General features: G+C 46.8%; 1 protein-coding gene across 5 annotated transcripts in view; it reads right to left on the bottom strand.

Moving 5' to 3' along the window:
• The window catches only part of C1_1H1orf21 (chromosome 1_1 C1orf21 homolog), a 404,852-nt gene that overhangs the window by 49,370 nt on the left and 335,475 nt on the right, over positions 1-20,007 (bottom strand). For 3 of the 5 annotated variants that reach the window (XR_015308474.1, XM_086957078.1, XM_086957087.1), the window contains exon 5: positions 11,960-12,020. Coding sequence is in view for 4 of the 5 variants with exons in the window: in XM_086957078.1 (XP_086813204.1) it covers positions 11,960-12,020 (61 nt within the window). In the remaining variant the exon portion in view is untranslated. Of the gene's footprint in view, positions 1-10,773; positions 10,891-11,959; positions 12,021-20,007 lie in introns of those variants that run through there. The other 2 variants (XM_086957096.1, XM_086957068.1) reach the window with 1 other exon arrangement.

The following is a 20,007-nucleotide window of genomic DNA, read 5'->3' as shown; positions in this document are numbered from 1 at the left end:
AAAATGCAATGGGTGATGGAAAGCTTAAAGTAGAGGTAAAATAATTTAAGCTGTTAAAAACAAGACTAAATTGTAAACTATGTCTTCGATGGGTTTGAATGCAACTTAAATCTAAATTTCGAGAAAATACAACCGCCCCCTGTTCAGGAGGGTGTTTGGCGGAATGCTTCATCTTTAGTGTTTGCCTAGGTGACTTCAGTGGTACAGGGTTTAAAGCAGGAACATTAAGGGAAAATGTAGATGGGAGAGAGGGATTACAACTGATGCAGCGTCTTTGAAGTGGCAGTGGTTGAGCACTTTAAGACAGGCAAGAGGGAAGAATGTACTTTATCAGGTGACCAGTCCGTACACCAGCTATACTTCACAACCACGTGCAGCTCCCCCATTCCAAAATGTATCTCAATCCCAAGCGACTGACACACAGTCAGTTTCTAATGCAACATATTTCAATATTTACAAATAACACAAAAGACGCAGGCTATGAAAATATCCACCCAGGAAACCAGCAGTCTAACGAATAAGGAGCTACCAATAAAGGCCATAAACTGACATAATGGCATCCTAACAAAACCCCAAGTGTAACCAATTATAAATGCAACTATTTCGGAAACAACAAATTATTAAGAAAAAGGTTACACACATTGACTACAATGTCCTATCACTTCTACACAACCAATTATCTTTTCAGGAACCACAACTTTGTCAACCACAGCTGGTCAACTTTTCCCACCTTCTCTTGATTTTCTACAATGACATGCAAAGAATTTCCTCTGGCATACAAGACCACTAGTACAGAAACATTGCCAGTCCATTCTTAACCTTCTAAAGAATTTTAATAGAGACACTATAACCTACCGAATGTTCTCGGACTTGACACACATTCAGGCACGAAATTAATGCATGCTTTTGTCAGCTGCAACATTATCTCTCAAACACCGGTCACCCACTTTCAGACCACATTTGTGTCTTCTCTATCAAAAACCAATCAATTCTCCTCCTCCTCCTCAATTATGTGAGTGGTGCATTATACTTATTGTGGGACACAAGTTATCATGAGAGGCTTACAATATTCGTTGGATAGACTCAAACAAAGGTAGGCTTTTCGACAAGGCTTGATGCAAACACATACACACTACTCTGGCCAATGGCTTGAAGATTTGTGGTAATTCCTTACTACTATAAGATATACACATAAAAACGGACAATTCACCAAACTCTATTCTGATTTGATTCAAAGAGGAGGAAATTTAATTTCCATGGGTGACACATTCATTAAATGCAATTGTGACTCAAAGCATTAATGTTTCTGCATGTATCAGCTTGAATACATTCGTAGTGCATGCAGTATTTACAGTGCTCACAGTGTGATAGGATGAGAAAGGGGGTATTGGGTAATGGAGTGAATAGGTGAGTGAGGGACAGGGTAAAGGTAAGGTGACATATGTACAATAACTATTATATACAATAAAACCTTTCCAGCCTAATATAGGTCTACCGTTTCCATATGTACATAACTCATAGGCATATATAAATTAGCTTGTTTTGATTATATGAGTTTGTTGGTATGCAGTAGATGGTCTACATTTCGACCCCTGGTGGAAGGAGGGTCAATTGTTCCTCACTGTGGGGTCTTCATCAGGACAGGGTTGTGTAAAGAGCACTTGTGAAAAGAAAGACGGTCAATGAACGATCCTTGTACGGCACTCAAAGGCTCCTTGAAATTCAGCTGAAAAGCTTGCACACAGGGTACTGAATCTCCTGGTGCAGGGTTGAATCAATCATGGACAGGGTCTCTCTCTTATTCAGTGACTTCTGGAAGTGACTGAATAATGACTGGGATGAAGCACCAGTTTTTACCAGTGGCTGGGATTAATTTAACAATTCCATCCACCACTTTTTTTTTCTTTTTCACTGTGCTCTCTAGGAAGCACGATAAAAATTTAGAGGGAAGGCCGAACCAAAGGTGTTTCCTCAAAATGGAGGGATTGTCTTCTTAGACATCTTGTGTTACATCCAGTGCATGCCTGCCTCACTTTTCTTTCCTTACTTGGCTCCCACCACCACACCATTATCGGCCGGTTGTGAAGTCTGCATGCTGGTCTTTGACAGTTCGTTCACAATATTACCTTATAACACTGTACAGGGCTATTATGCTCTCTAACACACTTTTAAACATCATTTTTGGGAAATCTGCAATGCACCCGAGTTAGTTATGGACTTCAAATTGTTTTTCATTGAATGGAAAGGGGAGACCACTCGGTCACCCCGAACATATGGCCGGGTGCCCCGATCCCCCGGGAAACCATTGCGGGCGGGGGGCATGTCCCGTCTGGTATGCCCATAGCGGCGTGGTCAGAGCACGCCCCCGCAGCCTAAAAGGGTTGTCCTAAACACCCGCCCGGAAGTCCGTGGACCTATGGGCGGGATGGGGTCGCGGCCCCGCCTTTCCGCTGCTGGATAAAAGGCACGGGAATCTAGGGAAGCATCCTCTTGTTCCTGCGCTCTGAAGGCTGCACCACTCGTCGCTCGTGAGCCCACAAGGGAACAAGCTGCAGTTTTTTGAACAAGTAATCTTGTTTTTTTCTGTTTCAGTCGTCAAGGCGTAGCTGGGTTCGAGTCGGCTGGATAAACAGGCAGAGGTAGAAGCGGTACGCAGATATGCCTGGCAAGAAGAGGGGAAAGAGCTCCGAGATGGAACGAATGCTGCGCACATTGGTGAACCAAGTGTCGGCGATGGACAAAAAATTCGGTAAAGTAGACCAGCTGGGTCGTGGCTTGGCGGCCCTCCGGAAACAAGTGGAGGCCCAAGCGGGGCCCTCAGGGCGACCTAAGCGGATCGTAGGGCCTGCTTTGCCAAACATTACCCCAGGGGGGGATAAGGGGAAAAAGAGGAAGGGGAAAGCGGGTCCTAGCGAGGCCCCAGTCCCGATGGAGGTCCCACCGGTCCCAGTAGCTCCAGCGTCCAGCCCGGTACCCACACCGGATGGGGGATTGCCAATCCCTGTGGTTATCACACCGCTGGATGACAACCAAATGCCTCCCGAACTAGCGCTTCAGTTGGCGGCTGTGTTACCCTGGTTGAAGAAAGGAGCGGGGGGATCCCCGGCTGTGGAAGACCCGGCCGAAGAAGCTAGGTTGATTGTTGAGCAGCTCAGACAGACAAGGGGCGCTGGGGCAACGAATGTGCCTTCTATTTCTCCACAGGTGGCGAAGGTGGTCGTGGTCGAAAACCAGAATAAGTCGACGGACACGGCGGGAGGTACGGCGGAAGCCGGTAAGAGATCACTCCCAATGATGGGGGAGGGCGCGGTACCCTCAAGGCGGGAAAGCTTGGCGCAACATATTCCCATAGCCACTAAGGAACTGGTGTGGGCCAATAAATATATAAACATGTTTTCACTGTTGACTGATCATCGTGAGTTAGAATATGCTAAGACTCAGAAGGATTTATGGCATCCCAGTGTATGGCGGGCAAAAATGGCAGAATTCGGGGTCGAAGAATCCATGATGAATTGGATCAGGGCCTTTTCTATTTTTGTAGCGATTATCGCTGAACGAACACCGGAACTGTTGAGTGACCTGGCTTGCTACCAGAGCAGGATCACGAGCTTTCATGAGAAATATGGAGGAGAAGAATGGAAAGGGTATGACATGGCTTTTAGAAAAGCGAAAGAGTTTAATGAAACACTGACGTGGGATTGTTTGGATACTGTTTCGTGGCATGCGCAGCTCTTGCAGGGATCAGCGGGTGGTTCAGGGTCGAGCACAAAAGGCTCCAGGGCCTTTCCACAAAAACAGCCTCAGCCCTTTCGACCAAATTACAGGGGGGAGTCTCAGCCCAGATCAGGCAGAAACGGGAATAAGAGAGGAGTGTGTTGGGGTTTCAATAGGGGGACGTGTAGCAGGCCGCAAGGAACGTGTAGGTTCAGGCATGCGTGCTCTAGTTGTGGTAACACCTCACACCTCGAAAGTAGCTGCCGATCCAGAGCCAATGGTACCAGAGGTAAAGGGGGTACTAAGCAGGATTGATACAGCGCTGCGGAAGTTCACACCATCGCCCATTGATATCCTGGCTTTGACCCCGTGGCTGAACAAATACCCTGATCATGCGTCCGCCGGGATCCTGCGAGATGGCTTCTCATATGGCTTCAGAATCCCGGCGGGTGATTTTCGGGGGGCCCCCTCATGTAAGAACCAACTGTCTGTTCAGCGCAACCCAGCGGTTGCCGCCACAAAGATTGCCAAGGAGGTTGGCTTGGGGCGGGTTGCAGGACCTTTTTGTGACCCACCAACTGCCGATTTTGTGTGTTCCCCATTAGGGGTAGTGCCTAAAAAGGACCCGGGGGAGTATAGGCTCATCCATAATTTGTCGGCACCAAAGGGGTCTTCCGTTAATGAAGCGATCGATCCTGACATTTGCAGCGTGAAGTATGCATCTTTCGATGACGCAGTTGTAATGTTGAATCGCTTAGGCCTCGGTGCATTGTTATCAAAATCGGATATTGAATCTGCATTCAGGTTGCTTCCGGTGCATCCCCAAGATCAGCACTTACTGGGTTTTACGTTTCAGGGGAAATACAACATGGATATGTGCATGCCAATGGGTTGTTCAATTTCGTGTGCCTATTTTGAAATGTTTGTTACAGATAAAGTGGTCCTAGACGTTAACTCCAAATACGATTATTGGTACTTTGTTACACAACTCAATTAAATTTTCATTCCACATGCGATTGAATCCTGCAATGAAGAATTTTGGAAACAAAAGAGAAAACAATAGCCCAAAAGCAATCAAATGTCCAAACCACACAATACGTTTTGAATGTCTTAAAAGTAGAAGAAAAGACTCTACTATTTTTTTTTTTTTAAATTCCTCATCATTATACAATATACAAATATACAAATTTTGGGGAAGCGAAAAAGGGGGTTACCAACAAGTAACGTGCATAGAATAGAGTGAAAGTTTTAGTGCTCGTGTGGGACAGAAAAGGACCAAGAGGGTCTAGAGAGGATGCGTTCCAATTAATTTTTGAGTCCAAGGTTAAATAAACCTTAGAATGGTTCTGGAGGAGCGTGCCCTCAACGTTTATTCTGCAAAAAATGTCAATCTTTCTTGCTATGTTACGGTGGACAATTCATCCGTTGTTCTTATTTTCGAAGGGAGAGGGGGACTGGGGCACAAAAGATGCAGGCTCCAGGTAGGGGAATGGTTGTTGACGTTTCGACCCAAGGATAAGAAGGGCAGTTCTTATCCTTGGGTCGATAACAAATTCAAATAAGAACAACGGATGAATTGTCCACCGTAACATAGCAAGAAAGAATGACATTTTTTGCAGAATAAACGTTGAGGGCAGGCTCCTCCAGAACCATTCTAAGGATTATTTAACCTTGGACTCAAAAATTAATTGGAACGCATCCTCTCTAGACCCTCTTGGTCCTTTTCTGTCCCACACGAGCACTAAAACTTTCACTCTATTCTATGCACGTTACTTGTTGGTAACCCCTTTTTTCGCTTCCCCAAAATTTGTATATTGTATAATGATGAGGAATTTAAAAATAAAAAAATAGAGTCTTTTTTTCTACTTTTAAGACATTCAAAACGTATTGTGTGGTTTGGACATTTGATTGCTTTTGGGCTATTGTTTTCTCTTTTGTTTCCAAAGTTCTTCATTGCAGGATTCAATCGCATGTGGAATGAAAATTGAATTGAGTTGTGTAACAAAGTACCAATAATCGTATTTGGAGTTAACGTCTAGGACCACTTTATCTGTAACACTGGATACCCAGGTCCTAGGACTTTCTTTGGGTCACCCCATATATAATAACGATATTTTGAAATGTTTAGCTCTTTTCTGGAATGGGTGTTCTCGAAGGCCACAGGGCACCAACATGTGATGCATTATCTTGATGACTTCCTGTTACTCGCCATGTTTTATGCATTCAAGAATATTGCTTTCCATAAAAATTAGATGCTCTCCAGATTTTTAGGCTTAGAATTTTATTACTTGCGCTTCCCTCTATGGTACCTGGCAATTACACACATTTTGGAAGACAGGGCTCCAAGAAAATCTGCATGAAACGCACTTGAAAACCGCAAACCAAGCAGTAAACTTTATGAGTTTGCCTCTTTTATGTAGTTGTTAGGTCGAGCCCAGCTCACCGTGCATGCACTACTCTAGTAGAGGGCCTCTTGGAATCGCTAACGCTTTTCTTGAAGCTCGTGCGTGTGGTGCTCACATACTATTAGGCTTTGCGTGCGTCTTCCTAAAAAGACAGCAGGCAATTGGGCAAAGGCATGTGTATGTCCCACCTTTGTATCCGCCCACGGCCTAAGGCTTGCGAGAGCGAGCATCAGCGCGATCTGTTTCCTATTATCACGCCAGAGTCTCGTTAATTATAAACAAATGGTGGTCGAGCAGCGGCTTTCCTTTTATTATTATTAAATTTGTAGGGCGCACAGCTACACGGAGGTTTCCCGGCACCCAACTCCCTCGTATTTACCCGGTGCAGCAGCTGAGGTAAATTGGTCTGGTCAACAATATTTTGGTGTTTCTGGGGCTAAATGTAGGCTACACGATTTAGCAGCATAGCCCTCGTCTTTACCTGCAGAGCACTCCGTCCCCAGGACTAAAATCATGTGTGGCTTTGCTACCCCCACGCAAATTAAAAAGCAGGGAATACAGCTTTTTAGAACTTTAAAAACTCTATATAGAGAACATTTTGAAAAAACAACCCAACTAATTTTGTAACAGTTCATAAGAGTAAATGATTTTCCTACCGATCCCAAGAGGATACCAAATATTACACAACACCAGCAACTCACATGTTGCTGGCAACCCCTCAAGTGACTCGCCACTCCCGCATCTGACAAACGAGAGGCACTCCTGACAGGGCAGCGGGTGGCTTTGATGTGCTTCTCTTTTGCAGTGTTCTGTAGCAAAGTCTGCGTCTGTCCAGGTCTGGGACAGTCTCCAACAGCTGACGACTGAATACGCCACGCCTACCCCCGAGAGCTGCGAGCAGCCATTTCCGGTTCTGCAGCAACAGCAGCGTTGGTTTCAGTTTTTCATGTGCGATGGGCATGCCCTCTTTTTTCGGGGCCTGGTCAGTTATTCTAACCAATAGTAGGGTTCCTTGAAACATCAACCAACAAATGACCTCCTTAAGACTACACGCTAGATTGTCGATCCGTCCCAAACCTGCAATTGGCTACCTCACTGCGTTTTGATCTCTTTTGTGTTGCTTATGCTTGGAAGCAAGGGACAGGTAGTCGATATTTAAGGTCTTTTGCCAGGGCGGAAGGTAAGGCTCACGTTTGGAATTCTCCTATTTTTGACTCAGGAGGTTTTTTGCATGTAATTACCAAAGAGGGATAGAGTGATAAAAGAAGTTGTCTTTAGGTGCTGATGTGGAGATGTGTGGCTCACCGGTTAGAGGAGGCAGACCCGGACGCAGAGGTCAGTCCCGGGACCAGGGTTCAATCCCCGACGCGGCAGGGTCTTGAGCTTAAAATGTCCACAGACTTGATAATTCTCGCCTCTGTGCCTACTCGAATCATGGGTTCACACTCTGCAACTCTGGGCAATAGCTTGCTTAATCTCCACTACGGCCCCACCGCGATGGGATGCCTGGCTTTCACCTTGGGGATGCCCAGTAGGGGTTATCTCGCAGGGAAAAGCCAGGATGGGTTCCCAAAGCAAGCGCCTTGAGACCTTATGGTGAAAGGCGCTATATAAGAACGTATGATTTACGATTTATATATGGGGAGTGGGGTACTTAGTCACGAGAAGCAGAGTCAGCACCCGTACGAACTGCCGTTCCACATTCAGTATTTAAACAAGCATTAGCATAGCCATTAGCATAGCCAATAGGTCTCACCTTTGGGACATTATAAGTGTTTAGCCATGCAACAGTTGATGTTGCACCAAGGATATTGTGCTGCATAATTAATTACGTATACGCTTCCAAAGGCGCGGCCTATTGGCTATGCCAATGCTTGTTAGGTTTCTTATGCTAAATGCCTAATGTAATCAAACTATTTAACTGTACAGCGCTCTGATTTCGGGGGGTGGGGGTGGGGGAGGGGGATGCGAGGAGTGGATGGGAAGGTACATAAACTCTCAAAGTAAAAAATAATGTTACAAAATTCAGGCATCACAAAGACCACCGACACCGGATGATTTTTTTTTTTTTTAAATATATTTTTATTGCAGGAATCAGTAAATCAATACAGTGTCGACCAGCATTGTGTTATGAACGCCATATACAATAGAAAGCCCACTGATCCCCCTCCATAACGTTTGTACACAGCCAATTAGCCCATATCCCTGAGGTCGGGCGGCAAATGCAGCTGGGGTCAGTAGAATGCTGGAGCTGGTCCGGATAACCCACTGTCCGTCTTCTGCTTTTCTAAACAAACCCAAAACCCCCAAAGTAAACCCCCCCCTCAAACTGCTCATTAACTGTTGAACCCCCCCCCCCCCCCCCCCCCACCATCAGCGCCAGGGAGCTCATCAACATAGGATCCATTGCTTGACCCACGGGGAAGGTAGTAGTGCTATCAATGCTAATGTTTATCGGGACTCGGGGCGAGTAGCCTCATCACATTCGGAGTCGCTGGGGGCACAATAATCTCTGAGGGCCTGCACCAGCGTTTCCCATTCTAACGCGGCCTCCTGCGCCTTCTCGTTACCCTGCCTCCAAGCCAGCTGGTATCTTAGCGCGCTCTCACCCGCCGCCCACTTCAAAAGCTCACTGTGCCATCTGCTGCCTGCCGGACCAGCCCGTGCCTTCCAGTTCCTGGTCACCTCTCGCTTAGCAAGTAGGAGCCCCAGGTCAATGAATTTACTGGAGATTTTATTCCGAGGGGTATGGGGGAACCAGTGCAGGAGCCCTACCGCCACATCGAATGATAAATGCCTCCCCGTCACCTCCTCTAAGGTCGCCGCTACCTCCTGCCAGTAGGACGTCAGTCCTGGACAGGCCCATAGCATGTGTAAAAGGTCCGCCTCCTGAGCCGGGCACCTAGGGCACTCCGCTGAAGCCGTGGCAAAATAACGCCTGATCTTTACCGGGGTCAGGTACGCTCTGTGGAGAACGTAATAGTGGACCAGTTGGAAACGGGCGCTACGTGTACCCTTCCAGGCACGCCTCACCAGCTGGGCCCAGGTCGTCTCCGGGATCTCCCTACCAATGTCCTCTTCCCAGCGGGATCTCAATGTGGTGAGAGGAACCAACCCCTCGGTAATCAACCTGCCGTAGAGGCAAGTGACCGCCTTCACCGTGCCCGCCGACATCATCACGTACTGGCATACCTGAGACAATTGGGGTTCCTCTAGCCCGTTCTGCCAGTGCGCCTGGATCGCTCGCACAATGGCCGAATGCAGCAGAAAGTCGCCCCTGGAGATCCCAAAGCGGTCAATGAGATCCTGAAAGGACAAGAGCGCTCCGTCCTCATACAGGTCCCCGACGAGCTGTATACCTGAGTCCTCCCAGTCCGCCAATCGTGACCAATCCCCTCCGTGGGGGAGGGCCGTCAGCATCCCCAACGGTATTTCAGGCGCATATGGCTTCCGTGAGTGGCCTCTAGCGTGAGCCCGGTTCCAGCACAGTCGGATAGTCCGCTCCTCCATCGATAGGTCTCGTAGGACCAAGCGTTGTTGCAGCGCGATAAAGGAGAGGATGTGCCTGGCCATACCCGTCCCCCTTCCGTCTTCCGGGCCTCTAAATTCCCTGGCTATCTCCTGGGTGTAGGTCTGGAGCTGTGCCGCCAGATAGTATTTCTCGAAATCCGGCACAGCAAGCCCCCCCTCGTCCCTTGGCCTCATCAGGGTGTTGAGGGCCACCCGCCGCCGGCCCGTTCCCCAGAGGAACCCGACCACCATAGAACGCAGGCGACGAAACGTGGCCGGTGGGACCCAGATCGGCAAGGTTCGGAAGTAATACAATAGCCGGGGGAGCGCCACCATTTTGAGCAGGGCAATACGTCCCGCCACTGAGAGCGGCAGCGTGGCCCAGAAGTCCATGCAGCCTCGGAGCGCTCGCATGCAACGGGCAATGTTCCCATCTAGGAGGTCGGGTTGGTCATGATACACAAATACCCCGAGGTATTTAAAGCAGTCGGGCTCCCACCTGATCTCCTTACTTAGCGTAGGAGCGGGGGTGCCCCTGCGCATCGGGAAGAGGCAGGTCTTAGACCAATTCACTTGGAGACCCGAGACTGCTCCGAACTCCGTTAGCGCTACTTCCGCTCCCCGCAAAGCGTCGACCGGATCCTCCAGGAAGAGCAACAGGTCGTCCGCATAGAGCGAGACATAATGCGGGCCCGCCGCCGTCCATAAGCCCGTGTAGTGGGCTCCCAAGCGGAGGTGCATCGCCAGCGGCTCTACCGCTAGTGCAAAAAGAAGCGGGGATAAGGAGCATCCCTGCCGCGTGCCACGTTCCACCGGATATCGCGATGAAATCAAAGGACCCGATCTAACCCTGGCCGAAGCGGAAGCGTAGAGGACTGCAGTCCATTTGACAAATGCCTCCCCGAGGCCGAATCTCCGTAAGACCGTGCATAGGTAGTCCCATTCCAGGCTATCAAAAGCCTTCTCCAGGTCTACCGACAAGACCACCGGGGACGGGGCTTCCACGAATGGTTCCCCAAGCAAGCGGAACAACCGTCGGATACCGACACCGGATGATAATGAATTAAACCCAAACGAGGCATGAGATAATACGCTTTAAAAACCACGCTCTAGATAATGGAGCCTTGGACAAATACTAGCCCACGTTTAAGCTTTATTGACACTTGTAGAAGTCTGCAGGCTTTAATGTTGCTTGTGTAGGCCCAAGGGACTGCAGAGGGCACAGACAGATGCTTTTGGATGATGAGGGTAAAGAACGTACCTGCCAAATGGGAAAAGGGGGTTGATAAAATTAAGAGTAATTCAATTAAGAAGTCCCCACCAAGGTACCCAAAGGGGTTAGAAAATCCTTTCACATTTCATCTACAAAGTCCTCCTAACTCTATACACCCAGATAATTAGGGCTACTAGTGGAGAGCAGTGCCCTAAAGCCCAGGACAGTCATCATTGTTATTAAAAACAATCCAAACCCCTAAGTTCACCTAGGACATCTGATTCTGAAGGTGCCTTACAGGAAATGTCCACAGAGACTGTTTCGCTAGCTGTATCCAGCCCAACAAAGGCCCACTCTACCATCTCTCTGCAACTACGGTGAACACATCAAAAGTAGAACCCCATGTGACTTGCCTCATTTTGCATGGCATCTGCTATGGTAACTTTTGTGCACACTCAAGACAGGGAACAGTAGATTACAATACTCCAGGGTTCTATGTAGATTAACAAGTGCATGCAAATTAAGTAGGGGGAATTTCAAGAATTATAATTAGAACACATCATGCAACGTTGCAACATTTCAAAATTTGGAGAAAATTTGCAGCTTACGAGGAACCCTTGGCTGCAAGGAGTGTTGCTTGTTGAAAAGAAAAGGTACTCTAGTGCGCATACGCTTCGGAGAAAGAAAGCTGTGCAAGTATTTTAAGTGACACCCAAGCGGGTGATGCAAAATGAATGGTAAACAAAAGAAGTAGAGTCATTAAAAATAAATATTTCTAAGGTGTTCTGAACTTTTACCAGGCCAACATATTTGGCAAAGTCAAGGATTTGTACTTCTGCACCTAAAGGGTTACCTCATAATTCCAATCAGAAAGGGCAAGTTACCAATAATGGTAGAATTGGTGAAAAACTAGATTCCAACATAGTACAGCTTTGTAAGACAATCTTGTGGTTATTTTAAGTGACAAGGCAAAAATGCTCTATATGAAACTGTTTAATTAAATGATGAAGAAATCTTGAAATAATTGGATTCAGGCTCCATAGTTTCCATTGCTGTATATGATTGGTTCAAGAATTTGGTGCCAAAGTGGATTTAAGGAAGCATCTATCTATCTTACCTTTTCAATTTTTTCATCCAGCATTCTGAAGAATTCTTGTTGGCTGTCGGAGATGTGCATGCTGAAAAGCAAATAAGTTTCAATGAATTTCTAGAGTTCACAATCGAAATAGACTATGGTTAATATTTATAGCACACTTTAAATGAACCTCCAAAAAAATGCCTGTCACCACCTTGAGATCCTTAGAGCAAAAGAGGTGCACAAAAGTTCTAGGCCAATTAATAAAACGCAAATTTGTTGCGGGATTTGGAAATACACAGATATAGGGCGGGATGTGACCAAAAGCTTGACCAGTAGGATGTGGAGACAGTGGTGCATAAGAAAGCAGAGGTGTGGTGGGGCAGTTTTTTTGCCAGGGTTTCCCTTCCCCCTCCGTGGCCTCCTCTTCCTGCATCTAATTACTCAAACAGCCTTTACAGGTTGCCTAATCCTCCCTCACTCCAGCTTTGGGCCCTTTCTTCAATCTCCTACCCCTCCTGGCATCCTGTGTCTCCTGCCCACTACTCACCTCGGCGTGCTTTGTTCTGCCCTGATCCTCTTGCCAGAGACCACCCACCAGGTATGCTCCATCTACTGGGTGCATATTTAATGCACCCTGTGGACTGATGGCCATAAATTCTCCTTTATGGGACTGCTAACTGTTTCACTTACGACGTGGCCGTTTCCACGAAAGGCATTAGAACGCATGTGTGGTTACCACGAAAGCCATTACCACGCATACCTTTACTACGAGATGCGTAGTAAAGGCATGTGAGGTAAAGGAAAAAAAAGGGGGGGGCATCGGGGGCGTTCCCCTTCCAAAAAAAAGTAAGAATAAAAAGGGGGGTGGGGGTATCCCCCCCCAAAAAAAGAAAATGAAATGATGAAGCAAAGTGGAGACAATCAGCGTTGTTAGAGAGTAAACGGAAAGAAACGTCTGCTTCCCCTTTACGACGTAGGACGTCAACAATTAAGATGAAGGAGAAGAGACGACGATGTGAAGAGGTAAGGGGAATAAAAAATAAATAGATTGATATTTAAGGGCAGGGGTAAATGGACAAAGGTTTGGTGGGCTGGGGGACACGTAAGGCTACAGGGGAGGTGTATAACCTTTCAAAACGAGTATGCCCTTAACATGCATACATTTACAACGAAAATTGTTAATCTATGCGTGGTAAAGGAATATTCGTGGGAAAGGTTATGCGTGAAAAAAGCATTCCATTGTAACGCATGAGTGGTAAAGGCATGCGTTGCAACGGAATGTGTTTTAACTACATACAACCAAAGCTCAGTAGTGTAATAGTGTCAGTGAGACAACGCATCAGCATTACACAGTATACTACCAAATAACCCATTTCAATAACCGGTTTCTTCCAAATGAACTTCTCGCCCTATGTAACGTCACTAGCCCCTAGCAGGCTTCAATTTAACTTCCAAACATAGTCAAGATTCTTTCTGGTCTGCCCTGCATTGTGGACCCTGCAGTTCCGACCAGCAGTTCTCTGCTGCTTTCCAGTCCTTAGACAGGAAATTCATACCCCTGTCCGAAGCATTACTGGTCGTTGTAGTTATTCAAGTGTCATACATTTCCGCTCATTTTCCCGAGCGCCACAGTGCTCGTGCACAAGGTGAAGTGGTGCATTTTCTACAAATACCCGAGTGAGCCAGGAGAGGAGAACATTAGTGGGAGGCTCTCTTCTTGAACCAATAAGGGAGAGATATAGAGAAGCCATTTGCAACAAAATGTACTAAGAAATTACAAGTGCGTATCCCTTAACTCTTCTACTTTGGAGCGGTCTTTAATAAATACTGTTAAAAGTAGCACTACTTGCATAAAAGAGATTGGCACAAAAGTTTACTGATAAAATACACTGCAAAGAATGTGTCTAAGAACTTACATGATGGTGAAAGCAGACTGGCAGAAAAGACTGAAGAAAGGTGGTAGACCTGTTGGAATGGAGGAGTTTTTAGGCATTTTCAAACCCAAAGCAGTCATAGGAATGAAGAACATTTAAGGAATCAAACTTATGAACTTCAAGGTATGGGGAGCCACAGCAGCTTGTATGGCACTTGGCAGGAGTTCTGCAATGATGACCTAAGCATGCCTCGGGTATTCGGATGCTGGGCAACTGACGAATAATTGAGGATTTGGTCCTTTGGGCCCCCCACACTAGAGGGCCAAACTGTGCATGCGCATACTGGCATAGCACAGAGGGGAAGAAATGGGTAACTGTGCCTTTTGAACAGAGTGAGCGAGGGCCTGGCGGCACCTGTTCTCTTGTTACAAGGGCAATGCCTTGTGCGCTGCTTGTTTGCATCATGCTTAGCTCTCAAGCACAGAATGCAGGGCTCCATTCAGTATAGGCCACTCCGCTCCTTGCTGTTGCTGATCGTGTTTACTCATAGGGGTGCATGGAGCAGCAAAGGCCAGGTGCTCCTAAAGATCATGGCAACTCCTTGTTCCCAAGGTGGAGAATAGATCTTCCATTCTAAGATGAAAGGCTACGGAACAAACAGTCATTCCAAACCACAATGGCTCAGCGGGTTACTTTCCATACCATTATCGGAACTACAAGCGTGGAGCCCAATCCAAGATGGCACTTAAGATAATCCTGGTTTTTATGTTCTCGATTCTACTTTACATAATTGCTTTGACACGTCCTTTCCTAACAACCATACAAATTCCTAAGGAAAAAAAAAATAAACATGGTGGCAAAGTTGTCGTAGCATAACAGAGTGTGGAGGTGACTGACTGGGAATGTGGTAAAGAGATAGCAGGGCTATGGTCAGTCGCCAATGAAAAGGCCACAGAAGAGACCCTAGATACGGAGACGATACAGGTCTTATTTGACACGACCAGATAAGTTGTCAGTGAGGTTCAGCCCACCATCCATGGGTTGGACCCATTTTCTAAAGGGTCTTCTGAAAAGGAAATGTACTCCCCAAACTCCATGCAGGGCACGGTAGGACCAAGAACCCCTCCACTCAAGCTCTTTACTCCCCCGAAACTTCCAGACCATACATGCAAATCCTCACGAGTAATACGAGGGCAAAAACATACAATCTCATCACTGAAAGCACGGCCAGTCATTCCAGACACGGCTTAAGTCCCAGCTGGTCACCTCATCCTTCTTCCTGACGAGTAATACACTCGTGTGCTTCATTCTGGGTCTCTCAACTGCAATTTCCCACTGCAAAGATCATTCACCCTTCACATACACGATCGAAAAGACAGCCCTACACTTTTCGCAAGTGAATTTGGTTTTGGGAGAGAGTAAGAAAGCAAAAGCCATACATAGCCAGGAAAACAGACAAATGGTTTGAGTTGGCACCGCAGGGAACTGTGTAGCCTGAAGGTCACAGATTCTGATCTAGCTAGGGCCAACTCTGAATCTTAAAATGAGCAACGATGAGTTGGGCAATAAATACTTTCATGAGGCAATTCAATTTGTGGTGATCGTTGCATAAATTATTGAATAATAATTACAGCCTCATTACTGAGATCAGACGAAGAGACAAGAACATGTGCTTGGTGGCCTCCAGAGTCTTGTTTCTAATTTAAACTCGCAGCACAGCTCCCTCCGTCCGCACGCGTAGTGCATGTTCACACCCCAGCTAGTGCCAAGGTCTTTAGATACTAGGCACCTTCAGTTAATAATATGGCACTAGGAGGATATATTGAACCACTGCCCCAGAGCACCATTTAAAAGGCTACACACCGATGGACCTGCTTCGGGTCAATGAGCCACGGGTGGAGTCTGGAACACGAGCTGGAGGGCCGCCAGCACTGTACGCTAGGCGTGAGTTGTGCAGTACGAGATTCTGTGAAAGCCTGTCCCATGCTACCTGCTTTAGGAACAAACCCGGCTATGGTTCTTCATCTCTCCTCCATGCTGGATGAAGGAATACATGAAGGGGCTCTAGGTTTGGCGGCCTGACCTTTCCATGCAATGTGAAGCAGGAAGTCCTTTCTAGGACCACTAAATGTGTCCCATGCACTAGGGAGAGAGCTGAGGGAAAGTCACAGTCCTACATCTATGTTGCTGTGCTTTGCAGGTAAAGACAGACAGACGTGCTGGGTCGGCCTCATCTACACAGTGGGTTGCATTGGGTCTTCTAGGACAAAATCCTTTGCTTCTCATCTGCTCATTGTATAGACACTGGTTCTAGCTCTGTCTACTTACTACTGGATCTGATCAGAGTCTGTTAGCCTTTGTACAGTCTAGAAATTCTGCTGATAGAAAGGAAACCGGTCGGCATAGTCCATGTATCAAACTAGAGGGTCAAACCAGAGCAGGCTGTCCAGAGTGGTTCTCTTAGCAGATTACTTCCTGCTAGGAGGAATGGGCTGTTGAAATTGTAATAGATCAAGCTTTTTTCTGTTTTGCCCTTCTTCCACTGTTTCATCTTCAGACCACTGTGTACAAGATAGCCTACTGATACTTTCATTCCTCGTGGTAGCAAGAACAGCGAGGCAAAGTGATGTCTGCAGTTCATCAGAGGTGGTTTGCCTTCTTCAAGGCCAGACCTGGGGAGCAGTGGCTGTCACCCTCAAACAAATCAGGTAAGTATTTTTAGGTATGGGGTAAAGTACACACTATTTTATGCATGAACTCTATGTTTAATAAACCATTACCTTCCGCATATTTCCCTACGGCCTCTGCCCATCGGGTATTTCCCCAATAGTAGGCTTTTATGAGATAAAGAGTTTTGCTTTCAGTAATCAAGCATGGCAGTCCATTTCATTTCAATACACTTTATTCGATTAAATTAAAATCATAAAAGGACACAATACAACATACAATATAAATACATTCTATCGATGGGTGAGCACAATATAAAATCAATACAATTCATTCATAAGTTTTAAAAACCAAATACTACACCCTATGGTGCAAAATGCATAACCAGATACAATGGACTACATTAAAACATAGAGCATCATACTTCAGCAATATTAATAGGTCTTAGCTTTTTCAATCTAACAGCTGCCACCAAGTAGCTCCCAATATTAAAAATGACCCAGACATTGTGCAACAATTGCAGGAACATTAGAGCAGGTTTGACTTGACGTAACCCTGTGCCCTTATGTAATAGAATGATGTATTTTTCCTTATTACTGAATAATGTTTACAGTAAAAGATTAAATGAGTAGTGTCCTGGTCAGAACAATTATCACAATCACAGGGTAAAACCTTGTCAACAGTATTCCATACATGGCAGTCATTTCATGGGTCCCCGTGTGACATATTTAACAAGCACTGGCGTTGCCAATAGGTCTCGCAGTAGGAAAGTTTGAGCTATTGGTTTTCTAAATGACTTTTTTTTGTGTGATTTACAATGCCCATACTTTTAACTTTTTGCATTAGGAAAGTTTGAGCGATTGGTATTGTAAATGACACTTTTTTAATTTATGGGTTGGTTTTGAAAATAGCAAAATTAATAGCTTTGTCAGTTACAATGTCAATAGTTTTAACTTTCGCAAATGTGACACCTATAGCCTTTGTAATGTAATGTATGTTGTATTTACGTGACTTAGATGTATTGATATTACAACTAACAAGGGCTTTTAATTTTGTAAATAATTAATACTTAAATAAGTTATTGTAATTTATAATGGCAATAGCTTAAACGTTTGTAAATACATTTTGTGAAGATTATGTTCAGTGTATTTTATTGTGACGAAAATCCAAGAACATTGCATTTGCACCTACACACACATATGTGTTGTAGCGCTGAGTGGTGTGAGGGTGAGGGGGTGTGAGGGTGAGTGGGTGTGTGTGAGTGTGTGATTGTGAGTGAGGGTGAGAGTGTGTGAGGGTGAGGGTGTGAGGCTGAGTGAGGGTGAGAGGGTTGTGAGGGGGGTGAGCATGAGGGGGTGAGTGAGGGGGTGTGAGGGTGGGAGAGGGTGTGACGGTTAAAAACAATAGTCGAGAGAGGGGTGTAGAGAGAGAGGGGTGTAGAGAGAGAGGGGTGTAGAGAGAGAGGGGTGTAGAGAGAGAGAGGAGTGTAGAGAGAGAGAGGGGTGTAGAGAGAGAGAGGGGTGTAGAGAGAGAGAGGGGTGTAGAGAGAGAGAGGAGTGTAGAGAGAGGAGTGTAGAGAGAGAGAGGGGTGTAGAGAGAGAGAGGGGTGGAGAGAGAGGAGTGTAGAGAGAGAGAGAGGAGTGTAGAGAGAGAGAGGAGTGTAGAGAGAGAGAGGAGTGTAGAGAGATAGAGGAGTAGAGAGAGAGAGGAGTGTAGAGAGAGAGAGGAGTGTAGAGAGAGAGGGGTGTAGAGAGAGAGGGGTGTAGAGAGAGAGGGGTGTAGAGAGAGAGGGGTGTAGAGAGAGAGGGGTGTAGAGAGAGGGGGGTGTAGAGAGAGAGGGGTGTAGAGAGAGAGGGGGTGTAGAGAGAGAGGGGGTGTAGAGAGAGAGGGGGTGTAGAGAGAGAGGGGGTGTAGAGAGAGAGGGGTGTAGAGAGAGAGGGGTGTAGAGAGAGAGGGGTGTAGAGAGAGAGGGGTGTAGAGAGAGAGGGGTGTAGAGAGAGAGGGGTGTAGAGAGAGAGGGGGTGTAGAGAGAGAGGGGGTGTAGAGAGAGAGGGGGTGTAGAGAGAGAGAGGGTGTAGAGAGAGAGAGGGTGTAGAGAGAGGGTGTAGAGAGAGAGGGGTGTAGAGAGAGAGAGGGGTAGAGAGAGAGAGGGGTATAGAGAGAGTTAAGGAGGTCCTTTATCTAAGATGACTTATTCATTACACTTCCTTAATTCACCAAGAAATCGTGAGAATATATCTTCACATTACCATACATTGAAAACGTCTTAAAGTATGTGCTTGCAACAAAGTGTAAACCGATCAGTGGCCTGTTCGCTCACACTAAAGATTTTACATTTATTCTCCTTGCCTGCGACCAGAGGATGCCAAAGACAGTGTTTGATAAAGCTTTGCAGTGATCTGCTGGACAACAAGCTCTGGCATTGCGCAGAGGGGGCGGGGGAGCGGATTCCGTATCAAAAGCAGCTGGGGTGTTGTCTGTAAACAACAAGCTCTCTGCATTGCGTGGCGGGGGGCGGGGAAGCAGATTCCTTTGAAGTGTGAGTGCAGAGAGAGGCTCACAGGCTTCCAAATGGACCAGCAAGTAACAAGAGAAGTTGTGCAACAAAAGTTTCTAAGAACACCTTCAATTTCCACAGCTAATAAACAGACGTCAGGTTGAAAGTCCACGCCTGGTTGTGACTGCAGGCTGGTAGGCTTATCATTTCAACGAGCCTGAAATGTTGAGAGGTAGCGCCTGGGATACACCAGAGAAGTTTTGATGACTCACAGGTTAAATAATTAGCTGCATATGTCAAGAAAGCACTTAACTAGTCTGTTCCAAAAAAAAAAAAACTAGTTGCGCTTTCCATGATGCTCTACCTTCCTTTCCCAGATCACTTAAATTAGTCGTCCCTGCCCTCCTGAAGGCTTAGCACAGCTCCCTGCAGCGCCCAGTGCAGCATGTCTGGTGGCAACTACGTGGAACGCCCGCTCTCTAAACCGCTGTCACGCTCGGTGGGTCGTGGCAGTGGCATCACGGTGGTCTGAGCCAGTGTAGCCCAGGTATGTGCCGCTGGCACGCGCTGCACCTATCGCTCTGCTCATCTCTAGGAGGAGTGGGGCATGCACAGACCAAAACCCCAGTGCTCTGTTCCCTCGCTGGCTCTGCTGGGGGGGACGTGATATGTGCAGATGTGGGTATGAAAAGGTGGCATTGGCCACTCTGCCACGGTGTCTACTTGCCATGGGATTTACCAAGCTACCTTGTGACATTTCTGGTGTTATATAGGTGTGGGAGTGGGGGCGGTGGTGGGGGTGGGAATTGGGGCGTGGGGGAGGTTGCTGCAGAGTTCCAGGACCGTAATCCTTGTGTTTTAGCATGTGGGAGCTGGTGAGAGTACCAATGTTGAGGCTCCCGCGTCCCCCACACACGCTAATTTTTCCCACGGTTCTGGTGTGTCTGCCCTCAGCTAAGACCATCCCGCAGTTACTTGAGTGGGGAAGCTTGTTTTCCGTGCGTCAGTGAGTGTACCAGAGTACTGGGTGGTGCGGTAGGTGTGTGTGC

Source organism: Lissotriton vulgaris, chromosome 1_1, assembly GCF_964263255.1.
Source record: "Lissotriton vulgaris chromosome 1_1, aLisVul1.2, whole genome shotgun sequence".
NCBI lineage: Eukaryota > Metazoa > Chordata > Amphibia > Caudata > Salamandridae > Lissotriton > Lissotriton vulgaris.
The sequence above is the reverse complement of the archived record's forward strand: the minus strand, read 5'-3'. Positions and strand labels throughout refer to the sequence as shown.